At 43.5% G+C, this 25,263-nt stretch overlaps 1 protein-coding gene across 1 annotated transcript in view; it reads left to right on the plus strand.

The window, feature by feature from the left end:
- LOC146854047 (C-type lectin-like) overlaps positions 1-5,776 on the plus strand; it is a 132,034-nt gene extending 126,258 nt beyond the window's left edge. Inside the window, exons 6-7 of the mRNA XM_085650491.1 lie at positions 1,700-1,775; positions 5,513-5,776. Of these exons, the coding sequence (XP_085506617.1) occupies positions 1,700-1,775; positions 5,513-5,537 (101 nt within the window). The 3' untranslated portion in view covers positions 5,538-5,776. The remainder of the gene's footprint in view (positions 1-1,699; positions 1,776-5,512) is intronic.
- The last annotated feature ends 19,487 nt before the right edge of the window (positions 5,777-25,263 follow it).

Here is a 25,263-nt window from a genome sequence, read left to right on the forward strand (position 1 = left end):
ATACGCACTCTGCATTTGCTCCATATAGGCTGCACGCAACCTACATGGAGAAAATCGCCTCCCCATAGATGCCTCTGGGGCCGCGTCCCAGCCAATCACAATGCTGCCACAGCATTGTGATTGGCTTAGGGGAGGGGAGGGAGGCTGCCTGCTCTGGCTGCTTCCTGTTCAGCAAAATGCAGGACCCGGCCAGAGCTGAGACGGCGCAGAACGGTAAGTTTATTTTTATTTATTATTTTTATTAACCCCCTGAACACCCACACAATGACCCCCAAACCCCCCTTGCGAGTCATGTTGGCTGCGACTGGTCCTCTTCTGTTCTTTAGCAGGTCCACTCTGAGGAAGGCTGGGTGAGGGTCCAGTTTTGTAGGATTCACCCATCTGTGGGGGGGGGAACCTAAGACACCCCTAGTCCCTCTCTGACAAATGGAACAAATGTTCTCAGGTCCCGGTCTACCTACTTTATGAATAGATCCTGTTTGTTTATTTACAAACAAGATCAGAATACAATTGGTCAGGGAAAATTTAAGATGGCCAAAGTCTTTCGCCACAATGATCTTTGGCTCTGAGGGTTGTGGGTGTATAGGGGACAGTACCACGATCATCACTAATGTGCTCCCATATCAAACACTAGAATCCAGTTTGAAGCCACCCCTGTCCTGACAACAATGTAGGCGACAGATATATGTTAAGACAAAAGAAGGTTCCTATATCACCCAGAAAGGGAATCCACAAGAATTATCCTGGCATCCTTTTTTTTCCTTTCAAGGGCATCAACAGGTTACATGTGTTTCAAAAAGACCTGTCAGGCAAGAGTTGGACCCTTAGTGTCAACAGGGCACCTACACTCACACCCTGAATATTATGGAGAGCTCATATGAGTCACCCCCCCTTTCCAGGTCACCCTTTTGAGTAGCTCATGAGAGGAATTTTACATCTTATTCACACCTCATTCAAGGCGGATGACAGGCTGGGAGATGGAAGATTCGATTAATTCTAATTAGCCTTCTGAAAGCTTAGACATGTAGAGAACATCTCTCTAGAAGTTACATTTCCTTAATAACTATCAAAACCCTACTCCACTATTTAATTGGATGTTTTTTATCACTATAAAAAATGTGGTTTCCTTGTTTTTCCAGCTGGTCTAGGATTGTTACTTTAATCTACACTCTTGTTTTCTACTTCGAGCAAATAGCCCTGCTTGGGAAAATAGCGTTTAGGGCCATGGCACTGTTGGGACATGTAATATTACTTTTCAACATGTCTACTTTTAAATGCCATGCATTCTACCTTGAGGGCTACAAGACCTAAATAGGGGTAACTTACAAATATTTTTAAAAGGGATATCACACTGCAATCTAAACTGTAGCAAGCAGTCTTGAGATTGTTGGTCTGAAGCCATGTTTCTCTTCCTGTGTGACCTCATAAAAAGGACAATTTTTCTATACATACAAATATATATATAAATGTCTGTGTGTGTGTGTGTGTGTATATATATATATATTTTTAATATATGTGTGTGTGTCAGTGTGTAATTAATTAAAAATAAACAAAGCAAAGATGAAGACATTAAAAAAATAACAAGTTTATATAAATATATATAAGCATAATAAGTTTTTTAAAACAATGCAATTGTCAAAGCAGAACTATTCATGCTTTTGGTTGCAATATCAATAACATATTATTTCCCTTCATATAGGACACGTGACTTGGAATGATTATCCTCTGACTCCTTACGCATACCCATTTATCTGCAAATATTATCTGGCCAATCGGTAAGACTTTCCTATTCTGTGCATTTTTATTGAAAAAATGCAAAATGCATAAGATTCTCATTACATTGAAACATTCTCCATTGTAATAGTAATCCCTTAATGTATCATGAGTCTTATATTGCAATGCAAGGTTTGCATACTTTATTCAAGGCACTGGTCTTGACCCATACAGCTTTATATCATGCAGTTCCTCAATATCTAGCAGCCATAGTTCATTTCTACTCTCCTATGAGATAGCTATCCTCTCAGCTACCTTGGTTCCAAGGATAAGGCAATCTAGGAAAGCCAGTCACTCTATTTCCTTTTTGGCATCCACTGCCGAGATTAGGCTTCACCTTGAGCTTCATTTAGAAGCATCAGAATCTTAATTTAAGAAAAAACGTAAGACTTGGCCCTTTGATCAGGCGAACGTCCCTCTCCCTATATATAGCGCTGGGACATTCGATTGGAGCACCTGTCTCGCTTTTGTAAATTCTGGTTCATTCATTCAATGTTAGGGTATGCGCATTACCATAAAAGGTTTGGATTTTGTAATCCAGTAAAACCACTGATATGCTCGTTGAGTTGATTAGTCATGGTGGAAATGGTGCAGTTGCTTGTGGAGAGGAACCCTTTTTTTTTATATATATATATTTATTTATTTAGTTAGTCAGAAATGGTCATACAAAAAGAAAAAGAAATCAATCTGAATCACCGAACTAAGCATGTTAAAACTGAGGTTTTACAGCCCATCCGGTAATACATCTTGAATATATGGATGCAAAAAGAGATAAATATATGAAGATACAGATAAATACAAACATTTTTTTTCCTTAAAGTCCGAATCACAGCCAGGGGTTGAGTGTACCATCTGTATCACACCCACCTGTCCAAGCGACTAACACCTCTACCTCCTTTCAGATACCAACTGTGTTACGAAACCAGTAGCACTGAGAAATCCTTTTTGACTAAAAATCTTTGAGATTGAGGTGCCAACTCCACCCATACAGGATAGACGTATCAAAACATAGCGTTCTGGGAGACATTAAGGGCTATGGAATAAATATTCACCTTTCCTAGCATGCTGACTATTGAAAAAAGTTGACTTCCGCAGGATCGCCTCTATGGCCTCCTTATGACTGATGCAGTTGGGACATGTAAAATAGGTAATATGCCAGTCCCTGTCAGTGGCAGGGCACTTGATGCTTCGCCCTAGTTTGCCATATGCCAAATACTATCAAAGACAATTTTTCGGGTCAGATTTGGTTTCTTACCCTGTCTGATGGCCCGCTTTAGGGCAGACCTCCCCTCCACTTATTCAGCAGCCCTTCCAATCAATTGGGAAATCTGCCCACCTTAATTGATGCACTATGTGAATCCGTCTGGGCGGGGTCACCTTCCTTCGGCTGCAACCGGGTATATGGTCACAATTCTCCTGACAAGAAACATCTGGCAAAACAGGAACAGTTTTGTTTAATGAAGCAATGCACCCCAGATAACAGTTACAAGCTTGAGGTCTGAGGATTGTCTCTCTTTACATTAGGTTTGCGTTAGGTTTGTTATTATTTTCTCATAAAGCTATAAACAAATTCGGAATCCCATGTAAGGTAAGAACTATTGGTTTCTGCCATGGAGTCATAAATTAATGGTCAAACATTACTAGAGATGGGTCTCGACCTTGTGTTCACAGAGTGTGGCCAGTGGTGAATCTGTCCAGATATCCAGTGTGGGGAGCATGTGATTACTATGTGTTCTAGGTCTTGATTGGTTACGTGTTCCTAAGTCATGTGGCATCTGTCTCTGTTTTTCAAAGCCGCATACCCCCTCGAGATATGTGTGCTTTATTGGGGGCAATCTCCCCTGACCATTGCAATGTCACTGTGCCTATCTGTGGGATTGATCAAGAGTTTCCTGCTCGCGTGTTTGCCTGCCAGCTACGCACCCTCCCACCTGTGACCTATCAACTAGAGATCCCAGGCCTAGATTGCAGGCCCTGACCGACTAAATACATGCGTGTTGAGTTAGATGTGGAGCTCAGGATGGGGGTTTCTCCTAATAAGGACAATAATTCATTTTTGTCGACAAACAAATCAATATCCACATTAAAAACTACATGGAGCATGGCTGTTTTACTGCAGCAGCATGGTCTGAACCCCTGACTGGTAGTCTTGAAGTAGGTTATTCTTGTTGATAGGCTTCTATAACTGGGTGCTAACTGCTTTCTCAAACATTTTTCTAAAAAATGGGAAGTGGGTAGTTATACTTAAGTTGGAAGGGTTGGGTGGATCTATAGTGGGCTTTTTCAACAGGGGAGAATCTATCTGATCTTGAGGCTTTCTGGGAAGGTACGCTGGGTCATGGAGGTGCTGACAATATGAGGAGTGATAGCTTCTCCCTGCAGTGAACTGATGATGGGGGACAGATGTCTATCATCTTTATAGAAGGCAACTTTGAGTGACAAGGGGAAATAAGATGCACAGTTCAGTCCAAGAGCATGAGGGACTGATAGTGGATGTTGGAGGATACAGAGAGGATGTGGCCCAGTGTATTGCCTTTGCAGTCAGCTGATTTGCTATTGCAGTGTTTTGTTTCTAGTATGTTAAGTACAATGTGAAGGGCACTTTTTATTTCATTGGTGCTGTAGCCACCGGGCACATTCAAGTTTTCAGGGCATGTGAAGTGTAAGTGTTAGAGGCAGATGTGATGAGGTCAGAAATTTCTTCTAAGAAGTCCCTGTGGTTTCCAAGTGGTTTGTAGGCAGTCCCCCTAGGAGATAAATTGTACAATGCGCTTATCATGCACTGTTTTTTTATGGACGCTTTTCTAACATGGTTATCTGCATATGTAGATTTTTGTCACTTGGTAAAGAAAAGCACTTTATGTAGCATAATAATGTATTTGGTTGCAGTTGTCAGCCTGTATCTAAGATGGTCTCTGAGCTGCCACCTTTAGTATAGACTCTTATTTGGTGCACTCTCTGCTAATGCCATGGAGATGGTTTGCATTCAAGTTTCATACATAGAAAATTCCATTCAGAAAATGTATCTGTTACAGAGTGAAGTATCACACCTCGTGAAGTACCATTTTTCATATCTGACATAGCAGGCAGGGAGGAAAAAATGATGTATAAGACATGGTAGAATTGTATGTAAACATAAAGTCAATTTAGCAACTTGTAATAACTCTCATTATTTCATAACCTCAGGTTAAATATGGCGAATAAATGATAAGTCTCTTGTTACTAAAGCCAATTTGTCAGAACTTGAATTCACTTGAACAACTAGTAGGGGGATCTGTTGAAAGCCATCACCTTATCTCTTCTCCATCAGCCATATTTTACTATCAACTGTTTTGGCTTTTCATTGGAAGCAACTAACTGAAGGTTGAGCAATACATTGCACTTTTGGCTAAGTCTCTGTTTTCTAACACGTTGCTTCTATAGATTTTTACCTAAAGACTTCAAATAGGGTTCAGAGAATTCACTTAATGTAGTCCACTGTTAATATTAACTTTTGGGGCGTAATGTATTTACATTTCAAAACATTTTGCCAAAAGGTAAGAATAAATAATAATTCAAATAACAGTTATTACAATAATAAAACACATTTTTAAAGGAATCATCCATAGGTGAGTATCTCCAGTCTCATTTTTGCCAGGCCTATTAACATCATGTTTATTTCCTATCGTGAAAAGTATGGGCTCATGTTTGATTTTTCTACACTGATCTCATATTTTTTTAATGTTGTTTTCTGTTATAGACTCTGTGGAACTGATGAGCACTGACATGTGTATGGGTCACATCAAAGAAAGAAGTAACAATCACCCAAGCTTCTCAGCTAAATATATGCGGCTTTGAAATATACATGCACATTTAAATGAAATGTCTGCTGTTTTCATACATCTCACATGCCTTCTTTTTGATACACCTTTAGAACAAAAAAGCCTTGAAAAGGAAATGTTGTTTCTTTAGTCTATGAATACGTTTTAACCTTATATATACAATTAAAATGTTTTTAAATGCTGTTTGCTTCTTGACTAAGAGTAAGCGTGATAAATGTATACCCTCTCATTTAAATTTGAATATATTTAAAAAATAACAATTTACATGTTTGCTTCCTTCTTTATCCCCTATTACCCAACTCACTTGTCCAATTTATGCCAGTTACTTTACCATACATCCTCTGCTTGCTCCACTTTCTTCACCACTCAACTCCACTTGCTCCATCCCTCATACCCTCTCACTACACTACTTACCTTCACCAGCCACTCACAATTCAAAACGGAATCTTTAATCTGGGAGATTTGACTGGGTCATTCACTCCTCACTGTTCTTGATAAGCCTTAGCTACCTCAGAATTTTACATTTAGGTAGAAATTAATCAAATAATAGGCCGAGCAATTCTTAGCTACATTTGCAACTTACATCCAGGTGGACCTGACTCAGATATTTACCATTCAGAGAACTTGCCTAGGGCAATCGTCCAGAGTAACTTCTGCATCTTACATGTGGATTGTCCTAACTGGGTTATGAGGTCTCAGTAATCACTAGCAGTTTCCATTTTTTGCTTATAGGTTGGCCTGATTGCAGTTTTACTCCCAAATATTTCTCAGCCGTATCTGTGTCCTACCCCTGCCTTGATCTGACATGGTTAGTAGGCATTGGATATTCTCTGCCACATTTACAGCTTTGGTTGGGATGGAGAGAACTAAAGTAAGATGCCTGAGTAACTCGCCAATACCACTGCATGTAACTTAAACTAAGATATTGAGGGCTACATTTACTAACATTTTGCATCATGGTTTCACCACTTTTAAGGCAGATCCATGATGCAAAATGCTAGTAGATATTTATAAAGCCATGCAAGGGGTGATTTGTGCTGCCTTGCGTGGCTTTGTAAAAAGAAATGTAACATTTAATTCTGGGATGAATTCCATGTATTCCATGGGTGGTAAACCAATCAATCAATCAATCAAGGTTAGTAAAGCGCATCTACTCACCCATGAGGGTCTCAAGACTCTGGGGGGTAGGGAGCTGCTCCGTTGAGTCCTGGGGTCACCTGAAAAGCCATGTCTTGAGGTCCTTCTGTCGTGTAGTTCCTAGTGGCCCCCCAGGACCTGCACGTTTTGGATGACCTAAACTGAGGGCTTGGTGTCTCAACACCTTCTGGACACCCCCACAGGATATGTCAGCCATTAGGTCAGCTAGCTCTACAGTTCGGTTACCACCCCCTATGTTCTACAGTGGTGTAGGTAGCCTCTGGCAACCACTGAACAGGACAACCCTGATTCCTCAGGGATCGTGGAAAACAGTACAGTACGTTTCACTCATGCTTGCTTTCTCTCTGAAAATACACAGGATGGCAATTAGGACATTTCAATAAGATCTTATTGGTCCAGAGACAAACTTGTGTAAAACATGTGCTGTGACAATCAGGAGACAGAAGCATACCAAAGAGATTTCTAGTACCAATATAGGGAATAGTAGATACATTTGTACCATAGTGCTAATAAGATGAATAGAAACAGTTTGCCTAAATGTACCTAGCCTCACCTGGATGTGTAGGTGTATATGTGTATAGCTATGTGAATCTGTAGCAAAGAAACCCATAAGGATGAACCAGCTTCCTCACGTGATGGTTTTGAATGAAGAACCTCATCTCTGCGTCAAGAATGGAAACCCGCAAGGGATGTCAGACCGCTGCGTTCCGAAGATTCAGCAGGCAGGACCCCCGTCTCAGCTTGGAAGGAATTCTCCTCAAATTTGTAGGGTGGAGTGAAGGTCTGTTGGCCAAGAATGAAAAAAGTGGTGACCCTTATACAGAATAAATCTGCTCTGCCTGGAGACATATTTACATTCGTCATGTACATGGATTCAGATCGAAGATTGAGAGCCTGGTATTGAAGAGACAGGAGCAAACTATTAGGTAAAAGGTCACCTGTTTAGAATTGTTATAGTCATGTGGATGGAATAATGTAAGTAAATGGGGTATACATTGATGAGACTATCCGAAAAGACATGACACTGCCCATGCCACATGCCAGAAAGACCGTCACTCATGCACTCATAACTAGCAGACTGGATTACGTAAACACCCTCTATGCTGCAATCAACAAATCCCTGCTACACATACTACAGACCATCCAGAACACTGCAGCCAGACTCGTCCTCGGAACCTGCGAGGCCTCCACTGGTTCCCTGTTGAGAAGAGAGTAACCTTCAAGCTACTCACCCATGCCTACAAATCCCTCCACAACATCCAACCCAAATACCTCAACGAAAGCGTCTCTTTCCACGTACACAAAAGAAACCTACACCCTGCTGACCTCACCCAGCAGAAACCCTGCACAGCGCAAAACCAGACCAGGTGGATGTACCTTCTCCTACATCGCAGCCAAGTCCTGGAACGAACTCCCAGTCAACCTCAGATGCTCCCCTACCCTGTGTACCTTCAGGAAGAGGCTCAAGACCTGGCTTTTTGGTTGACCCAGAGCTGCACACCCCCAGCGCCGTGGGCCCTTCACGGGTGAGTAGCGCACTCTAAAAGCCCCTGGTGGATTGATTGATTGACACGTCCTGAACTGGGGCAATGTGGGAGATTGCCTGTGGTGGAGTGGGAGGATGTTCCAAACTTTTGCTGTGAGGTAGGAGAAGGACTTTCCTCCTGTTCTTGTCTTGCTGATATGTGGGGCAGTGACCAGTGAGAGCTGGGCTCATTGGAGGTGTCTTTTGGGTGCGTGGAAGGAGTTGCGGCTGTTCAGGTATGTGGGTCAGGTTTTGTGAAGTGTCTTGTATGCCTGGGTGAAAAGTTCAAAGGTTATTCTTCTTTCAACTGGAAGACAGTGGAGATCGCAGAGGTGTTGGGTGTTCTGACTGTGATGAGGGATGTTGAGGATCAGTCTGGCTACGGTGGAGTTTTTGGTTGATTCCGGCAGAGAGAAAGCCGTAGTCCAGTCTGCTGCTGATGAGTGTGCAACAGTTTTTCTGGATTTCTGTTCTGAGAGTTTGAAGCAGGTCAAGGAGACGGTGTTGATCTGACAGATGAGTTTAATATAATGCTCAGGTTTTGTGTGTGGCACGTCAGGGTGGAGGGATTTCTGAGGGTGGAGGGCCACCAGGATCCATTCCATGCGGAGGGGGTTGAGCCAAGAATGTGGACTTCTGTCTTTTCTGAGTTGAGTTTCAGGTAGCTGTTCTTCATCCAGATGGCGACGACTTTCATCCTTTCTTGGAAGTTGTGTCTTTTGATTTGGGGTTTGTTGGTGAGGGAGAGGATCAGCTGGGTGTTGTTGGCGTATCAGATGATGTTGAGCCCGTGTTTCCTGACAATGGTTGTGATGGGGGCCATTTAGACGTTGAAGTGGGTGGGGCCCTGGAGCTCTCCTCATTTGGCCTCTGTCGGTTCCAAGAGGTAGGGAGGGAGTCTGACCAGCTGAGTTCTGCCGGTGAGGTTGGAGTGGACCCAGTCGAGGGTCTTACCGCAGATGCTGCTGCCGTGGAGTCTGGTGGCTAGGGTGCGGTGGGAGACAGTGTCAAATTCAGCCGAGAGTTCTAGGTGGATAAGGGCTGCCATTTCGCCCTGGTCAAGAAGGGAGCGGATGTCGTTGGTGGCGGTGAGTACAATGGTCTCGGTGCTGTGATTGCTTCGGAATCTGGATTGGGGGATGTCCAGGATGTTGTTAGGTTTAATAAAGTGTGTTAGCTGGGTGTGGATGACCTTTTGGATGACCTTGGCTATGAAGGAAAGCAAGGAGATGGGCCTAACATTCTTGAGGTCTGCATGGTCTGCGGAGGGTTTCTTCAGGAGATGGTCGACTTTGGCGTGTTTCCAGTCATCTGGAAAGGTGGCGGTCTCGAAGGATCTTGTGTCCGTAAAGAATGGCGCTAACGATGTTGGGTGCATTGAGCGAGTAGATGTTGAGAAGGTCACAGAATTCTATGGCATTCTTGTACAGGGATCGTCGGTTGAGGAGGATGCAGTTGAGTGGTTTGTGAGTGTTGATGTCCGGTAGGTTGGAAGATGGAGGTGGGTGAAGGTGTGGTGGCAGTGTAGTCAGGAGAGAGGGCTGTGGGTGTTTGCCGAGAGCTGGCAGTTGTTGTTGCATCTGGGGTTGAGATTGTGGTGGGTGCTGGAGTTGTTGCAGTTGTGGAACAGAGGACCCAGGGTCCCTGGCACTGTTTACGAATGGGCACAGAGAGGCTTAACTTTGGCATGCCTTTGGTGCACCAGCAGCGCATCCACTGCGTGCAGCTGCACAGTGGCCACCATTAAGTAGGGATTGGGGAGGGCAGGTCAGCTGGGAGGTAGGAGCGGGAAGGACACACTGGAGGGGGGAGGGGACGCAGGAGTTGCAGCAGCGGGATAAAATTAAGGAAAATGAAGGGAAGAGTGAGAAGTGTGAGGTGAGTGTGAAGTGAAAAAGTAAAAAGTGACAGAAGGGCAGAACGAAGGAAAGAGAAAAAGATGGCACAAAAGGAAAGAGGCAAAGAGAGGCAGAGACAGAAGAGCAGAAGAGCAGAAGAGCAGAGTGCTCTCCCACTGGACCACCAGGGATGAGGGATGAGGCACAGGTACAGGCAGGAGCTTGTAGGTGAAGGAGGGCTCGAACACCCTGCAAACAGAGAGCTTAGAGGGCTCAGTGGGCAGAACTTAGTGTTGGAGCTGCGTAGGGGGAGAGCAGTCACACTGACCAGGGATTTTGTTAATTGATATGCATCCCAGAGGATGGCATAATGAGGAGATAAACCATTTCTATGTGTGCCGAATTCTGCAGAACACATAGAAAGGGGAAAATGCCTCGAGAGATTGTTTATGCATAGTAAGACATTCCTTCGGCACAAAAACAATTCTCCTTGCAGCACAGGCAAACTTGCACCATGGTGTAAGGGTGCATGCATTGGCCCTAGGCTGCCTGAAGTCTTCTATTGTAAGCAGAGAGCAGAAATGCTTCCTATCTCTGTATATATGGAGCATTTCTGCCCTTTTCACGCAATGCAATACAGCAACTTTGCTGCTGCCCAGCAATGCAGGAATGTTTAAGAAATATACCTGAGTGTTCCTATCTGCCTCTGCCTCTTACATCTGGTTGGACCTGTTTAAGGTATTCACTGCTTGATTCAGCTAGGTAGGATATTTGACTTAAGTAATTTGACGCCACATCTGTATTTTACATATGTATAGACCCAGCACTGGTGTTAATCCTCAGTAATATTCAGTTTCCTCTACATGGTACATCTGGTGGGCATGACTGAGGTAGTCAATCCTGGATGAACCTGGATGGGGAATTACAACAGCGTAAGTCACAGAAACTTGACCACCCCATATTTTGGTAGATCTGGCAGGCAAATTAGCGAACATGTAAGGTATAAAACCACAGTAATAATTCCTTAACATTATGGATATTAACTGTGGTTGTATGATGGTACAAAGCATGCCTAAACAGCGCCTGCCCATACCATACTATGCGGTCTCTACCACGACCAGGTCTTTACCACACATGCCTTTGCCACGCAATCTTGTAGTAAAGACATGATGGGTAAAGGGGCTTGTGGGCTAAAGATCATACCCCTGTCCTGTAAACTGTCCTGTTTTCCCCTACCCTGCCCCCTAAAAATTAAAACCAAACCCCAAAAACTACCCCAACTCCAGGCCCTCCACCCTGGGCCTTAAACTATCCCCTACATCCCTAAACTACCCAGAGCCTGCCCTGTGAACTGTAAAAACTATTCCGACCCAAGCCCCCCTGCCATGACCCTTAAAAACTATCCCCTTAATCCCTAAACTACCCTGACCACGCTCTCTGCCCTGTAAATTGTCCATTTTCAGCTTGGCCTAAAAATTAACCCCAAAAACTACCTCAACCCCAACATGAGCCCAAAAGAACTGTTGCCTACCTTTGTAAAGTACCCCAACACAGTCTCCCACCCGCCCTGAGGCCCAAAACTGTCCCCTGCCCTGAGCCATAAATACTATCCCCTACATCCCTAAACTACCCAGTCCCTGCCCCCCACCCTATTCATTGTCCCTTATCCTGCTGCCCTTAGCCCTAAATAATAATCCCACACCCCAAAAACGACCTTGATCTCAGCCTGCCCTGAGCCCTTAAAACTATCTCCTACATCTCTAAACTAACTGGACCCTGCTTCCTGCCCTGTAACTGTCTCTTGTTCACCTGCCCTTAGCCCTAAAAACTGTCCCCCACCCAAACAAGCATTGGCATAGCCAATAGGTCTCGCCTTTGGGACCTTATAAGTATTTAGTTATGCAGCACAATATCCTTACTGCAACAACATTAACTGTTGCATGGCTAAACACTTATAAGGTCCCAAAGGCAAGACTTTTTGGCAATCCTATTGGATTTTCCAGTGCTTTTTTCTTTTTAAACTTTATCCAATTTCAAAACCCGGACCCATGTGTTTTCTCCCCATGGCCGCATTGCTCAAGAAACACAACGTCAACAGCTCAGTGTCCCCCAAACCTCTGCCGCGCTCATCTCATGGTCAACACAAGAATCTTACAATGAGGAAGAGTCCGTCTTCCCACCACCACAGTACCCCAGAACTTACTGCGTGTACTGTCCAGCAGGCAGACACCTACTCTACCCGTGCGACCTCCAGACTGCTGCCTGCGCTGCTCAGAAGTCATAACATGCTATGATGCTATCAGTCTGTGGTGATCCGTTTCTCTGTTAGGGCAGCAACATCTTCCTGTTCTCAGACTCGTCTCCTTGCGAGACTAATGAGTTTGGATCTCCTGCCACCTTGATCATTTCTTCAAATCTCAGCCGCTTTATCGTACACATCTGTAAAGTGCAACATCCAGTGTTACCTGTTTAAAATACATGTCAGCAGCGTGGTCGCTGTCTCTTTAAGGAGAGAGCTCCAGAAGGAAGCACAAGGGAGAAGTGAAGCAGGGCTCCATGAGGGAATGGAAACAATGCCATGCTGCCTGCTGCCCACTCCCCCGATCCTCCCACTGCTAAAAGCCGCGCGGGGGCGGGCAAGGGGTGGCTCTTTGGGGACGAGCCCCTGAACACAGTGCGAGACACGGGGAACACCCATTTGTGGGGTGGGGTTGAGGGTGTGCCCCTTTCTGAACCTGCCCTCAGACAGACGGCCCCTTTGCCAGATCACCGTCAGCTGAGTGGTGATTGTAAATGCTGACCCACAAAATGACCAAAATCCTCCCTCAGACTGGATGACAGCCAGTGCCTGTGACGTCAGGCATGTATTTCTCCCTCAGCAACAGTATTCTTGTGTACCTAACTGGTGCTCATATAAGGCACTCCAATACCTTCATGTCGAGTACACGGTATTAAAACTTCAAAGAAAAGAAACACGCTGCAAACCCTGGGAGATGTGTGACAGTTATTGTAATAGCAAAGATGTGCACGCAAACTACGTAGTGCTTTGTGCTGCCGATCCTCCCCGAGTCCTTCCTGTAGCATTTATTGACGGATCAATTACGACATTACTGTTGCTCTTCAGCAAAGCAACATAAATATCATCTCCTTAACCCCCCCTTCACTCCAGACTCCGCTTCCATTTTATAAGGGGCCCAGGTTAGCCGAAGGGACATTAAAATCCTTTGACCGTGATAACATCGTGGAGTGACTCAATGATATCAAGGAAAGTAAATGTTTTTGCCGATTTATACAGCGCAAATTCAACCCGAAGGTATCAGAGTGCTTAACACGAGCACCATTTCTGAGGGCACATTCATTTTTGGTAGGTGCGGAGAGATAAAGGTGTTTGCCCAGAATCACAGGATGATGAGCCGAGACACGAACCCGGCTCATCAGCTCCAAAGTTGATAGCTCTGGTCGTAAGGCTACATACCCTCCCATGTACTCTAACTGGAACATGGTCTCTAACGCTGGCGTTATCGTGGAAGGTATTATTACTGGAAACACTTCATGCAAAATTACGGAGATGAAAGCATGCCTTGCTGCCTCTATGTTAATTAGGAAGCCCCCATTTCGTGCCAGGCCTCTCTGCCAACTGAGAGTGCACTGAAGAAAAAGCAGAACCAGCGCGGAGCTCATGAAAGGGCGCTGCGGTGATAACCAGCACTGTAAAAAACAAGTAGGGGGTGGGGTGGGGGGGAGTGCGGCAGAGAGCAGGCAGCGTTTCCCTTTCGGGAGCGAGCACAATAAATTGCTAACATATGGCGCCGCTCGCTCCCGCAAGGGAATCGCCAAAAGTGCATGCATTGCATTGAAAGCAATGCAACGCGTTCACGTTTTTGCCTGCACAGATGAATCGATTTCAAGAGGCCTCTTTCCTATGCAGCGCATGTGCGCTGCGTAGGCGAGACCTAAAACTACTCCAACCCCCTCCTGAATCCTAAAACCTACCTACACCCCAAATAACTACCCCTCCACCCCCAAGACCAAGCCCCTGCCCCACTTACATCACTGTGTCTCTAGCCCTAAAAACTGTCCCTACCCTAAAAACTACCCCGAACCCCTCCTGAGTCCTGACACCTACCCCTACCCCAAACAACTACCCCTCCACCCCCCAGACCAAGCCCAAGCCCCACTTACCTTACTGTCTCCTCTCCTGATTCCTGATAGTCTTTCCTCTTTCTGTCTTCTCCTTCCTGTGCCTCCGCTCAGCAACTAGACGGCGCATTGCCTGAATCACGCATATGCGTTGTTAAGACAAATGCATGGTTAAGGCAATTGTGGTATGGCTAGCTGGAAAACAGCACATGTGGCTCAGCCTGCATTGTTAATCCTGTTTCCCTAAACTGTGGAGGGGGGGCGTCATATACCTGCTTCAACATGTGTAAAATGTAGTATTATTAGCCAGTTTACATCCAGAAAATACAAGCATTTCCTTCTGGAAAGCAATCAAATTGTGGCTACTTTCTGCATCCACCACTGAGCCATGCGGTATAGAAGAAAAGAAAATCTATCATCTAGTGAAACACATGTTGAGTCCTCAACCAGGGCCTTTCCTGGCACCATATCTTCTATGGCTCTTGCAGTTTCTTATTACACAACGTCATCATTGAAGGTCCAGCCAGCACCCTCGGATAACCCTGGTATTTGCAGGTGATATAAGAATGCCTCGTTGGCAACAGCAGTGTTCGATGATCAGAATGCTTGAGGATATAAAAGGAAGTGGCAAATGATTACGTGTTATCTAAAGGGTGCATCTCAATTAGGCTATTCCGTTCATAAGCAGTAAGCATGACAGATGGGGCTGAAGAAATGGACCCGTCAAGGATAAATCATATGCTAGGCACACCTGAGAAACATATTGTGGCAAGTGTGTTATGCCCATTTAGTATGCTTGTTTTTTTTTGCTTGTTTGAACACCCAGTTTTGGGACTTTTTACTGTTGTTGAGCTTTACTACTTGTGTCTCACGGATGGTAATCATATGGTAAATGGACTGTGCATGTTTCACTGCCAGTGTCCGCATTTTACTATCCGTGACATAGCTAGGGTAAGGGGCACTTGGCTTGTTGCACATGAACATGTGTGCAAATGTGTGCAGTTTGCGCATGTGAGACTACCGTTGTATCAAGCTCGATAACTCTGCACTAGTAGCCTTGCAAAGGGGGGACTCTGCAAGGTTAAGTGTTGATATGGTATAAGTCTTCTGATATTGGTGGGCACTTATAAATAAAGTCGATATGGTTTACTGTTTTGTCTGCAGAGGCACTCTGTTGTACATATATGGAGAAAACTACCTTAGAGTGCATTTTCACTTCCCTTGGCCCTACAATGTACCCTAAAGTATGAAGCTTGGGTTAGACATGAGCACCCAGTTTGACTACACAGATCCCAAGATCATAAATATACACCTTATGGGTATTTCTCTGGCTCAGCTCAGGATGAGAGTCCAGGCCTTTTGTCACCCTGTTGGGCCAAGTTAATTGCCCTGCTCCCCAGAAGGAACTATGGCTTCTCCACAAAAAGGGAGCAATTAACAGTGCTTTACTCAGCTCATGAGGAGGAATAGATGCATCTGTTAATTACCTGTTACTGTGTACCAGGGCTGGGACAGCCTAGTATCACTGAATAAAGGAGGAAGCCCAGGTTCTCTTTTGAAGTATTGGTTGGAACGTCCCTAGCAGTGATGTCAGCTGAGGTGGAGCCGAGGCCCTTAGAGGAGATGTGAGCAGCGACGTCTTGATGGCGTCATTGTAGATTATGCTATCATGCTGTGCAGGAGGGACGGGAAAGGGATGGACAGGTTATGTGTTGTGGTAGGATTATCCAGGGATGGTTTGCCTTGAGAACATTCCACCCACATTTAATAACTCTTGCACAAGGGGGTTGTTGTTGCAGTTAGACTTTGTGCACTGACTGTGACAACACCATGGAAAGCTGGAAGGACAAATCTCCTGATTGACTAAAGACTCTGCCTGCAGCTGACTCTAATACCAGTGAGTCTCTACAAATGCTAGTAAGGCCGGACACCGTAGACCTCCTGACGGACAGTTGGGGGAAGGCTTGGACTCCCCTTCCCCACAGATGCCCTGCAAAAGGCCATAGGGTCTGTGAAGGGCACTGCAGAGGAGGAATTTAGGAAACTGGTGTTGAAATACTGTGACAGTAGCTCCCTGCAAAGTACACCCTTTCTAGGCCATGAGATCTATTGAAAATGCTCCTGATAGCTAGAGCTTTCCACTGGGAGTAAAATGAGGCAATATTAATCAAATTTGCCAAATGGACCCTGGTTATAAGTAGGGGTGGGCGGAATTTGCGAAATCCACTTTCGCAAATTATCGTGAAAATGTTTAAAATTATCGCAAACAAGCGGAAATATCGCGAAGATGCGGAATTTTTTTTCCCGCATGTTCGCGAGATTTTCTGCATGGTTGCGGGTCGCCAACTTACCCATGTGGTTGCTCGCGGGTGCGGCCATCTTGTTTTGAGTTGTCTCGCGGTGCATGATCGCGAAAAGAAAGACGTGATCGCGCGACGCATGACGTCACTGCGGGCGCGAACTGTCGTGAGACAGCGCAAATAGCTAAAAACAATCCAACATCTCATGGTGAACGCGACCGGATCAAGAAAACTTGTCGGCGAATGCAGGGATTCAGGTAAGGCGATCACGCGCGCGCGAGAATGTATTATTTTACAGCGCGAGCAAGAAACAAATTATCGCCAAGCTGCGGAAAGCGGAAATTTTGACATTTTCGCGCTCTCCGCGGAACACGAAAATGTCAAATTATCGCAATTTGATCATCCCCAGCCAAGAAACAGAGTGCATGGATCTCTGCCGTAATATATGCAAATACCCGCGGGGTGGCCCAGGGCCCTGGGGTCAGTTCAGCATTTATGTGGTAGGGAGAGCGGGTCCCCTCTCTGCATTCTAATTGCAGATGAGTCCCCCATCTCCCCATTGACCGATGGAAAAGGAAGTGCAGTGCTGTTAGCCCCCCAAGCCTCCAATGCCAGCAGAGAGAGAGCACCGTTTCACCCCATCCAAGGAAGAGGTACATGTCTCAGGACCCCATTTACAGACCTCCTGCCAAGAAAAGACAAAGAAGGAGTACCGCTGAGCCCCCCATGGGTGGTGGATTAGTCCCGCTTCATGTTTGTATCTGGTGGGGGGCCACCATAACCTATTCACTTTGCCTCCCGCGGGCCCCAGATTGAGCAGGGAGATTGAGGAGGCTGGCTCCTATGACAGAGGGGAATTTGCCACCAGTGGCATGGGAATCTGACCATGCCATGAGGCGTGCATTCATTGCACAGCCCCAATAAATTTGGGATCAGGGGTTGCAGGTTGGGATAGGCGACTCCACAAAAAAAACTAAAGCAAAGGAAAAATGGCCACTGTGTGAGGCTGCGCACCAGATTGCTACTTGACCGAAGCTGCTTCTTAAAAATGCACAGCTTCCTCACTGGAGGGCCTGATAATGCCCTGCAGGACTTATTTGAATATATCATTCCTGCTTGTTGTGGGTAGAGGAACCACCAATGTTCAGGTAGGACTACAGGTGTGCAGCAGTTCCCCCCTTTAAGATGTTTATAAACACTGACCCTATGGATGCTGGGTGAAAGGAATTATGGCCCTCCAGGATTTTCCCCATGGTTTCTAAGCACTCCCAAGGCTGGAGCTTTTGCTCTTTAGCTGGGAGTGCAGCACTTTCTGGGGTTGGTTGCTTGACTTAATTTTATGTGGCTTGAAAGTGTATAAAAAATGCACACACAGGTGTTATGTTTATTTGTAATGTGTTAATAACCATTTATGCTGTCAGTGCTGATTATTGAAATGCTTTATTGACATAATCGATTGCACTTATACGTGGATCCTATTGATTACAGTGAAATGATATAGTTATAACAAATGTGTTATTTTTCTATTAATAAGATGACCCATTGAGGATGTATGACGTTACAACGCACACTTTTACAACGCATGCACTTACAACGCATTTTTTACAACGCATAATCCATTACAACGCATGACATTACAACGCATGACACTACAACGCATTTTTAAAAAATACCTTTACAACGCATTGCCATTACAACGCATACTACCTTTACAACGCATACCATTACAACGCATTATATTAAATTACATTTAAGGTAAGTATTAGATAGTATAGGGGCAAAAATTACTATTCTAACTCCAGGGGGTGCAACAGTAGGGTAAGTGTTGGATAGTATAGGGGTAAAAATTACTATTCTAACTCCAGGGGGTGCATCAGTAGGGTAAGTGTATGGAATGGAATACGCTACCTTCCTCCTTGAAAACTGAGACTAATTTTCTTGCTTTCAGGAAACGTCTAAAAACGCTCTTATTCTGCTGATTTGCATGGGTATTTAATTGTCTCAGGGAGCTGCTAACAATGGTCCGTTTTCTTCTCTAGTCTATCCCTCTGCGCCGGGAAACCCACTGTGGGTAGCTGTTGCGCGTTACAAGTTTAAATAAATAAATAAATAAATAAATAGTATAGGGGTAAAAATTACTATTCTAACTCCAGGGGGTGCATCAGTAGGGTAAGTGTTGGATAGTATAGGGGTAAAAATTACTATTCTAACTCCAGGGGGTGCATCAGTAGGGTAAGTGTTGGATAGTATAGGGGTAAAAATTACTATTCTAACTCCAGGGGGTGCATCAGTAGGGTAAGTGTTGGATAGTATAGGGGTAAAAATTACTATTCTAACTCCAGGGGGTGCATCAGTAGGGTAAGTGTTGGATAGTATAGGGGTAAAAATTACTATTCTAACTCCAGGGGGTGCATCAGTAGGGTAAGTGTTGGATAGTATAGGGGTAAAAATTACAATTCTAACTCCAGGGGGTGCAACAGTAGGGTAAGTGTTGGATAGTGTAGTGTAATATTATGCGTTGTAATGGTATGCGTTGTAATGGTAGTATGCGTTGTAATGGAATGCGTTGTAAAGGTAGTTTTTAAAAATGCGTTGTAGTGTCATGCGTTGTAATGTCATGCGTTGTAATGGATTATGCGTTGTAAAAAATGCGTTGTAATGGTAGTGCGTTGTAAAAGTTGCGTTGTAAAGGTTGTTCCCCACCCATTGATAAAGCCATTAGGCCTGTTTTATTTAAAGTGATACTCCTCCGTAATATGATGTGTTTCTGGTATAGGCGGGGGTACTGTGATGTTAAGGGTCATGAGGGCACATGCATCAAGCTAATTACCGGTCGCAAACTGGCCCATTTGCAGAATCGGCCCATTTGCGACACGTAATTAGCCTTTTGGGATGCATCATGCCCAAAGAGATTAGCAAAATAGGTAATTTGTGATTACCTATTTTGCAAATGTAGTTAGGGAATCACAGTTTGCGATTCCCTAAATGCAATGCTGGCTGTATGAGCACTAAGCACGTTAACTTCTATTATACATTTGGCTGCTTTTGCACGTTGCACTTTTCAATTGTTCGTGGGGCCCTCCTATTTTGAATTTGTAAATATGTTCTATTGATATTTTCTTAACTTTTACCTTTTTAATGGCATTGCTGGTGTATGTTTTTTTTAAAGGAAAAACTACCTGTGCTGTGTACTTTTTAGGATCTGTGTGATCGTAATAAAGTTTGTTGATGATGATGATTAGGAAACCTTCACAGAGGAAGTAGAAAGATTAACTAAATAGGGCAACCCTGCCTGGTTCTCCTACGCAAAATGAAGCATCTTGACACCACCCAGTTGACTCTCATTCTCGCCAGTGGAGTTTGGTAGAGCAATTTCACCTAGTCACAACATTTCAGACCGAAGCCCTGTCTGGACAACACGGTGAACAGATAGGGCCATTCTATGCTGTCAAATTACATTGAGACATCTAGTGCCATCAAGGACGCCTGCTGGGGTGAGAGGGCATTTGTCATGTGTACGACTCCATATAACCTCTGTAGGTTGTGGTGGATACTTCTTTGTGGCATAAAGCCAGATTGTTCTATGTGGATGATGGTGGTGACGAAAACCACTAACCTATTTGCTAGGGCCTTGGCCAGCACTTTCGCCTCTACATTCAGGAGGGAGATCGGCTTGTATGAACTGCATCTTTCTGGAGGCTTGCCTGTCTTATGTATTACCACTATAGTGGTTGTGCGCTGGTCTATGGGCAGAGAGCCAGTTTCCCTCGCCTCCTCAAAAACTTTAAGCATTGTGTTGTGTTCTCATTCTTCAAAGCATTCCAGATGATGTAAGGTTATCACAGAATTTGTATATGTCATTTAGAATGTATTAGTGTCATCTAAGAATGTATTATTTGGAAATGAGGCAGTTGCGGTTTGAGACTTAAGCTGTACGGATGCCGGTTCAGCTCCTCAACTATATTAAAGGATTTCAACTTATAAATGATCCAGTGTACTTTATAACACTGGTGACTGGCTGTTGAGGAGCGGAAGAACCCATGCAAGGCAATTATTAATATATTTTTTTTGCTGAAAGTGATTTCTAAGGATTCTATCTTCAGAATTGAGGGACACGCTTTAAAATCTAGACGAACTTGCAACTACTGTGGGAGAAGCTCTTTAAGTGAGTACTGGCAAGCCACCTTGTGGTTTTTTCTATTGTTTTTAATTTCAATGATCCTACCTTTCACCACTCGTCCTCGCGCTGCCACTTTGCTTGCTCAAGTGCTCCTGCCAACGATTTCTCGTTCGAGATCTACGCGCTCCTAGAAACCATGCCTTCGGCCTCCTGCTCAGTTTCTGATGACGTACTTGAAGCGTATATGTACATACAAAGGTCACGCTGCATGAACCGATGCAGCAGCTATTTTTTTTTTATTTAACTCTCAATGGTCGGAGAGATTCGTCATAGTACAACTCATCGGAACTACAATGAATTCTGAACATTACCCATCCGAACTATGAGGAATCCTTAATTACCTCCACCAGCACTGGAACTAAATATTCCAATACATCATGAGCCACCTAAGTTACAACATAAATCCACCCCAAGCTTTTTGGATTTCTGGAACTGAACCTCCATTAAAATGGCTGGAATGGAAACCTTATTTCAGCAACTACATTGATGCCTTAGATGAAGATGGCAAAATGTCACCTGCACAAAATAAAAGGTTACTTTTGCATTCATTGGGTCCTGTCGGGTTAAAAGTGTTTGAAGGCATGACAAAATCATGTTTTCCTGGTGACTTAAATGTATATGCATTGTCTTTACTCCATCTGGACACATATTTTGCACCCAAGGTTTGTATTGGCGTAACAAGGTATACATTATTTTCTAGGAAAGAAAACAAGGATGAAAGTATTGACCATTACCTTGCTGATCTCAAAAAGTTAGTTTTAGATTTCAAATTTGGTGTCCTTCAAGATGATTTTATAAGAGACCAAATAGTTATGCATGCCTACAACCCCACCATACAAGACAGACTCTGGATAAATGGCGATGCTCCTCTTGATGATATCCTTGCTATTGTGCAAAAAGCAGAAATTTCAGGCAGATGTGCCAGTATCCCTAAACAAGACAACAGTACTAGTGAAGTTGTGAGTAAGGTGAATGTGAATGAGAAAAAGAAAGCATCAATGTATTTTAAAGATGATTCCAATGCTAAACCCTCAAATGCCAAATATTCTGGATCCAAACCTAAATGCTATAGATATAAAAGTTTAGAGCATCTAGCTGATAGTAAAAGTTGACCCGCACTTAAATTTAAATGTACCAATTGTGGGCTCAAAGGTCATTTCGCCAAAGCTTGTAAAAGGCGGAGAAACAAAGGGGCATATCAACAAGGGCTTTATCTCTGCTTTTTTGGCTTTAAAAGCCAAAAAAAGCAGAGATAAAACTAGCACCCTATCAACAACAGGGTGCTAACATGCAAATTTGCATGTTAGCACCCTTTTACTCTACGCTTCCCCTTGCATCTCTAATGAGATGCAAAGGGGGCGTTCCAGAGTAAAATAATAGGAGAAATGTCGCTAAGCGACATTTCTCCTATTGTCAAGAATATCGCTAACCCTGTTAGAGACAAAAAAAGCAGCGCTAACCGCGGTTAACGCTGCTTTTTTACGTCTGGTATTTTCTATGGAAGGAGGATATCATGGCTAAGTTTGTCTGTCCCTATCAACAAGCTAACGTGAGATTATCACTGGGTTTCCAGCGATAATCTCACGTTAGACAGTTAGCGTGAGGATTTTTATCGCTTTTGAGATAAGCGTTGCTAATAGCACGCTATCTCAGCTATAAAAATCCACGCTAGCCGGCGATAATTATCCTAGCGCTAAGTGCGCTTAGCGATAATTATCGCCGGTTGTTGTTGATATGCCCCAATGTTACATTTGTAAACAACATGGATGAAAATGTTCATTTGAGTAATGATGAAAATGAGGATAATACGGGGGAAGATGGTGGATTGGTTATGAATTTACGTGATAAGTTGGTGTTAAATATTAATGCTGCTGCTTGTGTAAACAAACCGATATACTTAATGGAAATTGGGGGAGTGGAAGTCAAAATTTATGCTGATTCTGGCTCACCTTACACTACTATTAATGAAGAACTTTGGCAATCTTCTTTTATACAAAAAGTTAATCAACTATTTGGAACCTGATATTCACCCTGAAGGTTATGGTGGCGAAACCATTGATCTTCTTGGTTATCGTTGGTTTGTTTTTAAATTCAAAGGAAGAGAGTGTAGAGGTAAATTGTACATTGCTAAAAAAGGACCACCAGTTTTGGCTTGATTTGATCAAAAACAATTACATATTATTTTAGACCCCAATAGTAAGAAACAAGTGTTGGTTGTTGATGAAAGCTATGTAGTTGGTAAGGAAATTTTAAATCAACTTCCCAATGCTTTTAGCAATGTCTTAGGGAATCTTAAGGGTTTTGAACACAAAATCATTATCAAGCAAGATTCATCTCCTAAAGTACATAAATGCCGAAATATTCCCATTTTGGTGAGAGATGAGGTTGGCAAGGAATTAGATAAATAAGTGTCTACCAATATTATTGAGCCCATTGAAGACTTTTATTGGGTTTCTCCGATCGTCATAGCAAATGCAGTAATGGGAAGATTCGGCTCTGCGTAGACTTGAGACACTTAAATAATAATATTGTTGTTGACAAGTTTCCGTTACCAAAAATGTATGAGATGGTTTCAAGTTTGAACAATGCCAAATGGTATTCCACCATAGATCTATCGTCCGCTTATCACCAGATCTCCTTGTCCCCTGAGTCAATGAAATTCACATCTTTCATCACTCCCTTCGACTGTTTTCAATATAGGCGCTTGCCTTTTGGGTTAGCTTCGGCTGCCGCTGTTTTTCAACATTTGATGTTTCAACTTTTCAAAAGAGAACAAGGCATCATTTTTTTCCAAGACGACATTCTTGTCTTTGGGTGTGATGAGGAGGAACATTTATCAAGATTAAAAAAGGTTTTAAGCATTTTGGAAGATAAGGGCCTCAGTGTAGAACATTCTAAGTGCAAATTTGCACAAAGAAGTGTCACTTATTTAGGTCACATTATCGATGAGAATGGTGTTAAACCAAAACCTTCATTAGTTTCTGCTATTTCTGATGCTCCAGTACCTTCTAGTAAAGATGATGTTAGATCTTTATTAAAAAACAACAATTGATGGACAGAATGCAGAACAATGTCATACATTCACCCCAGTACAGAGATCTGGGCCTAAATCCATCGTTTTTTGCTCACCATGCCGTTCCAGTTTGAACCCAGCCATATGCAAATCAGTCTTGACCCTGTGCCTCATGGGAACAGTCCAGCCCGAACTGCCAAGCCAGGTCCTCCCTGGACTGGAAACAAGCATCCTAGGACCGGTTTCGGAGTTTCACCCCTCTTCAGCCAGGATAGCTTGATTCCAGTGGCATGGAGAGCAAGGGACCCACGTCTGGGCATACCCTTCCCACTCGGGGTGACAAATGCAAAAACAATTGATGGACAGAATTTGTTCGATCTTTATTAGGCATGGCAGAATTTTGTTCTAAATATGTACCCAACTTTGCAGCTAAAACCTTTAATATACGTCAACTTCTAAAAAGAAATTGTACATTTGTTTGGTCAACAGCTTGTGACAATGATTTTACTGTTATCAAACAAGCCATCGCCTAAGCCACTGCTCTTCACAGTTTCAACCCTTTGCTTGATAGTTTAATCACTACAGATGCTAGCAATAAGGGTCTTGGTGCAGTTTTGTCACAGATTGACAACCATGGTCAAGAAAACATTTTCGCTTATGCATCGAGACCTTTGCGAGGAGAAATATCATATTATTGAGAGGGAGGCGCTAGCCTGCGCATGGGCGTTGGAACATTTTAAATCTTTTATTTGGGGCAAAGCATGCACACTTCATTGTGATCACAAGCCATTGGTGAAAGTTTTAACAACAGAGGGTGCTATTACAGCATCAGCAAGGTTGGCCAGGATATCAATGAGGATGAGGATGCAAAACTTTATTTATAAAATAATTATGTTCCTGGTAAAAACAATGTAATTGCCTATTTCCTGTCAAGAATACCTGTGATGCTTGAGCAATGTGAAAATAATGAATGGAATGAGTTACAGATATCATTTGTCCATGATGATGGGTTTTCTGCCATTAGCAGAGAAGAATGGGAAAAGGAATACAACAATGATAATACTCTTCAATCGGTTACTTCTTATGTCATTAATGGTTGGCCTAAAAAAAAAAAAGAAATCTTGAACACGTCTAACAGGCCCTTTTGGGAAATTAGGTCGGAATTGTCTATTTCACACAATACTCTTTTAAGAGGTGAAATAATAATTTCTCCTGATCGTTTACGTAGAGGTATTATTGATCTTTGTCACAAAGGTCACCCTGGAATAGTCAGAACAAAAGCCCTGGTTAAGAGACTGTTTTGGTGGCCGGGTTTTGATTCTCAAATTGAGAAGGTTGTAAGGGACTGTATCCATTGTTCTTCTTCTGATAAGTCATTACAAACCTTTCGCCCTCCTATGTCTAAAGGATTTTTACCTAAAAATCCTTGGGAAGCAGTTGTGGTTGACATAATGGGACCTATCAGTGAATCTGATGGTTTTCATTGCTATCTCATTGTTCTAATTGATTTATTTT

The sequence above is a fragment of the Triturus cristatus genome, chromosome 4_1, assembly GCF_964204655.1.
Source record: "Triturus cristatus chromosome 4_1, aTriCri1.1, whole genome shotgun sequence".
Taxonomy (NCBI): Eukaryota; Metazoa; Chordata; class Amphibia; order Caudata; family Salamandridae; genus Triturus; species Triturus cristatus.